The sequence below is a fragment of the Galeopterus variegatus genome, unplaced genomic scaffold (assembly GCF_000696425.1).
Source record: "Galeopterus variegatus unplaced genomic scaffold, G_variegatus-3.0.2 Scaffold4458, whole genome shotgun sequence".
NCBI classification, from domain to species: domain Eukaryota; kingdom Metazoa; phylum Chordata; class Mammalia; order Dermoptera; family Cynocephalidae; genus Galeopterus; species Galeopterus variegatus.
Genome location: NW_007730569.1, coordinates 150,412 through 158,937, shown reverse-complemented (window position 1 = coordinate 158,937; position 8,526 = coordinate 150,412). Strand labels below are relative to the sequence as shown.

General features: G+C 43.6%; 1 protein-coding gene across 1 annotated transcript in view; it reads left to right on the top strand.

The window, feature by feature from the left end:
- Positions 1-1,995: 1,995 nt before the first annotated feature.
- Positions 1,996-8,526, top strand: part of USP36 (ubiquitin specific peptidase 36) — a 32,395-nt gene continuing 25,864 nt past the window's right edge. The window contains exons 1-2 of the mRNA XM_008587587.1: positions 1,996-2,251; positions 2,766-2,987. Of these exons, the coding sequence (XP_008585809.1) occupies positions 1,999-2,251; positions 2,766-2,987 (475 nt within the window). The 5' untranslated portion in view covers positions 1,996-1,998. The remainder of the gene's footprint in view (positions 2,252-2,765; positions 2,988-8,526) is intronic.

The window sequence follows — 8,526 nt, the reverse complement described above, 5'->3', positions numbered from 1 at the left end:
CTGCACCGCATCCGTGGGAAGGGGCTGAAGAGGCAGCGGGCAGGGTCGGCCTTGTGTGATGGCCTCGCTGTTCATCCCTCATGTTCTGACACCCGTTCTGGACGCTAGGCTTGGCAGCTTTGGTGACTTAACAGGCCAAAATCCAGGAGCACTTGAACTGAGGGCCCAGCATTGCACCTGCCCAGTCGGACTCAGTGCCTCCCTTAAGCACCCATTCTATGCTGTAGAAGGAAGCAGCAGGCCCAAGTGCAGACATCCCAGGTAAGTCTGGGAAAGCTGCTGCGGATTTTTTCACCCCACTGAGCATCTGACCCAGCAGTGATTGTTCAGTTGGTAAGAAGTCTTAGATAATTCCCATCAGAAAAGGCTCTTTTATTTCCTCGAATCAGAGAACATGTGCTTGTTTTTTTAAAAATGACTTTTTTACATTTCTATTCTTTACAGAAGTTTTTACAGAAAAAGATATTGGACCCATGTACTGAATGGGTGATCCGTAATGATAAATTTGAATGGCTTAATAAGAGGTGGTGGAGAAGGTCTTCACTTTCACTAAAGCAGAGTTCTGGGGTACACGTGATAAGTTGATTCTCCTGGGGCAGGGCTGGTGCTGAATACCAGAGGGAGTCATCAGTGTTCTGATGTGAGCGAGCAGTTTATCAGTGTTCTGATGTGAGTGAGTGGACATATTTTTCTAATTATGGCACAAACTGCCCGAGCTTTGGCTAGGGTGATGGAGTTGAGAGGTGGCGCGTTGGGAAGTGGTGGATACGAGTGTGGCAGAGCTGTGACGGGGATCTCTCCGTTGTTAGAGTTTCTACGCGGCTGCATCAGTAGTATCCATCCTTTGTTAGGCACTAATATGTAGCAGGCTCTACGGCACTTCCTAAGCCTGTGTTGTCTGACTCGTTCCTACACCCCCCTTTGGAGCTGTTTTTGTCCCAATTTTACAATGGAAGGATAGGAGACTTGGAGAAGGGGAAGTAACTGTCCCTGGATTTCATAGTGAACCATGATGGAACCAACCAGGCCCGCCCCTTCCACACCTGTGGTCTGCCCACTGCCTGCTTGGCTTTTCCTGCTCTTCTCTCTTGGCAAGTCACCTGGGGAGACATTCGCTTAAGTTCAGGTGTCTTCTGTGTACTGTTCTTAGGCCTTGTTCATTTTTATTCTTCCCTCACTGCTGCCTCACTTTTAGAAAGATAATTTGTAAGCACCATCCAATAGAAATATAATTCTAGACACAAATATAATATAAAACCTTACGGTAGCCACATTTAAAAAAACAGGTGAGATTAATTTGCATCATTTATTTGACTTAACCCAATGTGTGTACACTTGTCATTTCAACGTGTAACCAATCTAAAAATTATTGAGATGTTTTACATTCTTATCCTGCATCTTCGAAATCTGGTGTACATTTTATACTTACAGTACATCTCAATTTGGACTAACCTCAGTAGCCATGTGGGGCCTGTGCCTTCATATTGAAGAGTACAGGTCTGTGCAGACATGCATGCTTGTCTGACTTGCCTGCTAATCCTTTTATTACAAGGAATTAATTACGTTTATGTGTGTGTGTTTAACCAGAGTATGTGTGAGAATTAGTGTTGCTCTGTTTTTGAACAGACATCAGGACCACGTGACGGCCTTTTGAAGGAAACAGCACCAAGTGGAACTTCCAGCTACTTGATGAGTATTTGTTGAAGAGATTCCGTGGCAGGGGCAGCTGGCTGCCTTGGTGGCGATGCTGTCCAGTTAGCTCTATTTGTGGAGGCCTCGTGTCTTTTTGAGAAGGGCTGTGAGAACTCTAACATGTCGAAGTGATTAGCAGTGTTCCCCAGTTTCACACTTCCTTTGTAGGGCTGGCAACTGTCCCGGGAAAGCTTTTGTGGTGGCTAGCGTCCATAACGACCAGAGGGATTAGAAAGTGGTGTTTTTGTTCCTGGGACATAGTTATTTGTGAGTCTGCGTTCCCTCCTGTCTCCACAGTGATGCACCATGCCGATAGTCGATAAATTGAAGGAAGCCCTGAAACCTGGCCGCAAGGAATCTGCCGATGATGGGGAGCTGGGGAAGCTTCTGGCCTCCTCTGCCAAGAAGGTCCTTTTACAGAAGATTGAGTTTGAGCCAGCCAGCAAGAGTTTCTCCTACCAGCTGGAGTCTTTAAAGAGCAAATATGTGTTGCTGAACCCCAAAACAGAGGGAGCCAGTCGCTACAAGAATGGAGATGAAGCCCAGGCCAGGAGACAGGGTACAGACGCATAGTGTCCCTGCAGGAAGACCCTCACTGTGTGCTGACTGCGCAGATGGGCTAAGTGTGACCACTTAGGAACAACAACAGAACATGGTTGGAGGGTTGTGAATTTTACAGGGTCAGTGTGTAGTCGTGGGAGTAATGACACAGGAAATGGTGTGTTCCGAGGTTCCTTGTCCTCCCCTACTCTTTTACCAGTATCAAAAGTGGGGCTTGGAGATGAGAAAGGGGTAGGCTTCAGAGGGGGGGGGTGTCAGAGTGCTGGGCCTGGTTCCTTCAGCTGTCATTCTCTGAATCATGTCCTCCCATCCATGGAGGGAGCTTTGAATCCTAGATTTAAGCAGCCTGGGCAGTCCAAGGATGATCGAGCTTTCTAGGAATGTCCAGGCAGGGGGACACCATTGCCCTTTGATGCCGTATTCTGATGGGTGCATGTCAGGAATTTTGTTTTGTGGTCTACCTGTGCACAGGCTTACATCATCCTCTTTTCTTCCCGTGTCCCCTCTCTCAGGCAGCGAGCATGCATACGAGAGCTGCAGTGATGGTGTCCCAGCCCCACAGAAAGTGCTGTTCCCCACTGAGCGCCTGTCTCTGAGGTGGGAGCGTGTGTTCCGCGTCGGCGCAGGCCTCCACAACCTGGGCAACACCTGCTTCCTGAACTCCACCATCCAGTGCTTGACCTACACGCCGCCTCTGGCCAACTACTTGCTGTCCAAGGAGCACGCTCGCAGCTGTGAGTGCAGTCTGCAGTGCTGGCCGCAGGGGAGCCCTGGAGCCTGGGGCCTCCTCGTTAATAAATCCATGCGCTCCTGTCATCATGTCCTCAGGCTAGATCAGACTTAGGAGTGAAGTGCTTACACTGTAGTAGCGGATAAAACCTAAATTTGGATTGCGCCTGCTGCAGGCTAAGCCATGAAAGGGAATCACTCAGGTAGGGTCGTGTTCTCCAGAGTTTTTGGAAAATGATTACCAAACAGAAATAAGGATTCTCAGAAGATACCACCAAAATAGGTTTATTAGTTATTTTATACACATCGATGGTTGTACCAATATATTTTATGTACATTATAAATCATGTCCCAAAGTAGAAATTAACAGTGAGTGAAAAAATAGTAAAATATAACATCAAAAGCTGAAGAAAGTAGAAAGTCTGAAGATTCTTTTAACTATTAAAGAAATTAAAGCAGTGGTTAAAAATCTTCCCATGGATAAAACACCAGGCCAAGATGGTTTGCAAGTGAGTTCTGTGAAACTTTTAAGAAGCAAATCATTCCAATCCTTCACAAACCCCTCCAGAGAGTAAATACTCCTTATCTCATTCTATGAGGGTAACAAAATTAAGGATAATATGAAAGAGAAAAATCACAATCCCATCTTATTTATGGACACAAATATAAAAATTCTATACAAAATACCAGCAAATTTGCACAGTTTTTAAAAACTGTAAGCAACTTGTGTTCATCCTAGGTTAGCTCTAATGTCAGGAAATCTCTAAATGTGGTTATGGAGCGAGCACAGCACCCAGAGAAAAGCACAACTCGGGAGCCCGGCCTGCTGCATTTGCAGCCGGCTCTGCCCCTTAATAGCTGTGCATCCTTGATGATGTTACATAACCGCTGTGCTTCCTGTCCCTTGTCTGCAGAATATGATTTCTTTCTTACAGAATTGTGAGGCTCAAATGAATTCTATAAAATGCTTGGAGTAGTAGTTGGCACACAGTAAGTGCTGTGTAAGTGACTACTAATTTTGCTACCTTAATTAATCAACTACTATTACTCTATTAACAGAATAGAAGAGAAAGGTCACCTGAAAATAGATATCCGCTGCCCGCAATTCATGATTAAAAAACTCTCAGCAAAGTATTAATAGAAGGGCATTTGCTTAACCTGATACAGGGTGTCTACCAAAAACTACAAAAAGCATCTACATTTCTAAGTAAGAAAATATTGGAAGTATACTCTTTAGAATCAGGAGTGAAACAAGGATGGCCACTCTCACGACTTCTGTTTCAGATTATGTCGGTCCCAGCCAGAGCTGGGATATGAGGAAAGAAAGGGGGGAGTAACACTGTTTTAAGTTGGAAACAGTGTTCATGCATGGAAAACCAAGAGAATATGTAGACAAATTAGAAACTTGGCAAGGGGAATTTGGCAGCATGGCTAGATATAACTTCAATACAGTCATCCTTTGGTATCCGTGTGGGATTAGTGCCAGGACCTCCCATAGATAGCTATACCAAAATCGGAGGATGCTCAGGTCCCTGATATAAAATGGCCTGGTATTTGCCTGTAATCCATGCACATCTTCCCGTAGGCTTTAAATGATCCCTAGTTATAGTACTTAATACAATGTAAATGCCTCCGTAAATAGTTGTTAAACTGTATTGTTTAGGGTAGGCAATAATGACAGGGGAGACAAAGTCTGTATGTGTTCTGTACAGATGCAGTTTTTTTCTGCCAAATCCTTGGATGCGGAACCCATAGATGAAGAGGGCCGAGTGTATAGAAAAAGTTGAATTTAGTTGAGTTTCTCTATACCAGACAAGCAATTGTAACAAAATTTTGCTATTATAAGTTTTTTAAAACAATGGGGCCGGCCCGGTGGCGCACTGGATAGTGCGCCGCTTGGGAAGCGCGGCGGCGCTCCCGTCCGAGGGTTCGGATCCCACATACAGACCGGCTCCGCTCACTGGCTGAGCAAGGCGCGGGAGCAACACCGAGGGTTGCGATCCCGTTGCCGGTCCCCGGTCCGATACGGGGGCAGCACTGAGGGTTGCGAACCGTTGCCGGACACGGAAAAAGACAAAAGACAAAAAAATAAATAAATAAATAAAATATCTAGACCTAAATTTAGCAAGACCCATGCAGAAAACCTTTACTGAAGGGCATTAAATAACCTATATAANGACACGGAAAAAGACAAAAGACAAAAAAATAAATAAATAAATAAAATATCTAGACCTAAATTTAGCAAGACCCATGCAGAAAACCTTTACTGAAGGGCATTAAATAACCTATATAAATGAAGAGATAGCTGCCTTTACAGAGGGAAGGCTTAATATTATAAAAAATGTTGGTTCTTCCTAAATTAATGTATAGGTTAATATAGCTCCAGTTGATTCTAAAATTTATATAGAAAAGAAAAGCGAAGGACTAAAAATAGCCAAGACGCTTCTGAAGAAGAATATGAGAATGGTTATGTTTTCCCAAGCATAAAGATATATTGTAAAGGTACAGAAGTTAAAGTGTCACAGTATTGGATCACGGAGAGACATACTGACCAATGGAATAGAATAGAGTATCTGGAAACAGACCCACATGTATTTGGAAATGTGGTCTTACGGACTGATTTTTCACATGTACACAGACCTGCCTTTAAAAAAAAAAAAGATGACTGGTAAGGGGGTCTTAACCCTTGACTTGGTGTTGTCAGCACCATGCTCAGCCAGTGAGCGAACCGGCCATCCCTATGTAGGATCCGAACCCGTGGCCTTGGTGTTATCAGCACCGCACTCTCCCGAATGAGCCAAGGGCCGGCCCACACAGATCTACTATTTTAAATAAATGGAACTAAAACAAAAACTTGGTTTTTACATTGTGTACAGAAAAATGGATTTAAAACTTAGTATCAAAGTAAAACCTAATACTTTTATAAGAAATGTAGATATATATTTTTTTGACCTTGGGATGGGAGATTTCTTAGGTAAGACTCAGAAAGCATTAACCATAAAAGAAAAAAATTCATCTGCATTAATATTAAGAACTTTTGTTTATCAAAAAACAATTAAGATTAGAAGACCCACTACAGATGAGACAAAACCTGAGACACGTAAATAACAAAAGATTGGCATCAAGAATATATAAAGAACTACAAATCAGCAAGAAAAAGACAACCGGTTAAAAAGAAAGATAAAGATTGTGGACAGGCATTGTACGGAAGAGGGGACTCGCGACAAAGGGACATGTGAAATGCTAAGGCTTGTAGTACTCTATTAATTGGGGAAATGCCGCGAAAACCGCAACGTGGTGCTATTTTATACTTTGTCTTGATGAAAATTAGGAAGACTCGTGGTACTAAATGTTGGGTTGAAGCTCAGTGAGGTTCTTTTTACACTCCTAACCTGAATTGGCATAACTGATTTGGGAAATAGTTGGGTGTTATCTTCACAAATATTACCCAACAATTCTACTCCTAGAGAAATGCTCTGGTACATGTATAAAAATGTCCATAGCAAATAAAAAGATAAGCGGGGCAGGCAGGTTTCTCAGTGGTGAGAGTGGTTCTGATAACACCAAGGTCCAGATTTGAACCCTGTGCCAGCCAGCTGCCAAAAAGAAACGGTAAGCAACCCAAGTGCCCATCAACGGATTGAAGAGTGGTTCTGATAACACCAAGGTCCAGATTTGAACCCTGTGCCAGCCAGCTGCCAAAAAGAAACGGTAAGCAACCCAAGTGCCCATAAACGGATTGGATGTGTGGGCTGCGGTATGGTCATGTGGTGGAATGTCACATAGCAGTGCCATGGAGTGAACTTTAGCTTCTAGTGAATCTTAACGCCCAATGAAGAAAATACTGCCAGAAGACTACATATAGCGTAATTCCTATTTATGAAGTTGAGAAACCAACAAGACAAGGGATGTGTGGGCTGTGGTATGATCATGTGGTGGAATGTCACATAGCAGTGCCATGGAGTGAACTTTAGCTTCTAGTGAATCTTAACGCCCAATGAAGAAAATACTGCCAGAAGACTACATATAGCGTAATTCCTATTTATGAAGTTGAGAAACCAACAAGACAAGTTATTATTTAGGTATATATGTATGTGATAAAACTTTAAAGAAAAAAAAAGAATGATTAAAAAAAAAGGAGAAACATCAAGAAGTCAGGATGGAGCCAGAGGCAAGGGAATGGGAGTATGGGAGGACTGTGTTATGATCAAGTTTTGGATTGCATGATCTGTTCAGGGATATTAATTCTGTTATTAAGAAAGAAAAGAGTGAATGGGAGATGGCTGGGCAATGGAAGTAATACTTCTAAATGTCTTGCTAATAGTGCTGGCTTGATGGCAGCAAAGGTTATTAGAACAAGGCGTGTTGCACACTTTTTCAGATGAAGTTGATTGTTCACATTGGTAACTGGAATCCCCATTTCCAATAGTCACCATGGTGATTTTGAGGTTGTTTAGGGTGGACTTTTAGTGAGATTTGACTAGATGTGTTCACTATCTCATGGTTTTGGCAGATAGCTCCTACTACTGCAGACCTGTGGGTGGCTCTGCTGTTTTCCTGCCCACCGTGCTTCCCCTCCGAGCCGGCTCCCAGTCAGTTACTCTGCAGGAATCTAACTGAACCGTCTGCCAACTTTGTGAGGATTAGTTTAGTTCGAATTAGGTAACATCTGTAAATCTTGTAACCTGGCACAGGTAGGCCATGGTATGTTACAGCATGTCTGTAGCAGGCATAAGTGAAGCAGCTGCGGCCAGCTTGTCTTCGTGGTGGACACCCGTTCTTCCCCCAGGATGCCTGTCCTGTGAGCCACACAAGCCGACCTTGGCAGGGACCAGTGTCACTCTGTGAAAGATGATTATTTTTTTGGTGGCTGGCAGGTATAGGGATCCAAACCCATGACCTTGGTGTTGCAAGGCTGCTCTCTAATATGTGAAATATTAATACACCTTAATTTCTTAGCTTTTTTAGAGTAGAACATAAAGAGAAGTTATAGTCCTTTTTTCCTGCACCCCATGGATCTGAGTGACTGCTAAGTGGGCCTGGGCTATGTGTTCTTCCTCCTTGAATGTGCTGTTTGAGATGCATCACCAGTGTCCTGAGATGTGTGGTGACAAGGGTCTCCTGTGCATGCAGCCCACAGCACCAGTTCCTGCACGTGGCTGGACCACCCATGGTACCAGTATTTGGCTAGAAAATAAACGCTTTATGAAAAAAATCCAGGAGGAACAGTTAAATCCTATCCTTTGCATTGTTTCCCAAATTTAAGTAGCAGTAGCAATGTTCCTTTTTTTTTTTTTTTTTTGGCTGGCCAGCACAGGAATCTAAACCCTTGAACCCTTGGCCTTGGTGTTATCAGCACCACCCTCTCAGTGAGCTAACTGGCCAGCCCCCTGCAATGTCCTTAAAGTTATAGATTTGACTTTTGAGTTATATTTTTCTAAACATGAAAAAAAGTGTTTGTTCATGTGCCACTTAAATTAATCTCACGGGCCGGCCCAGTGGCGCACTGCTACAGTGCGCCGCTTGGGAGTGCGGCGGCGCTCC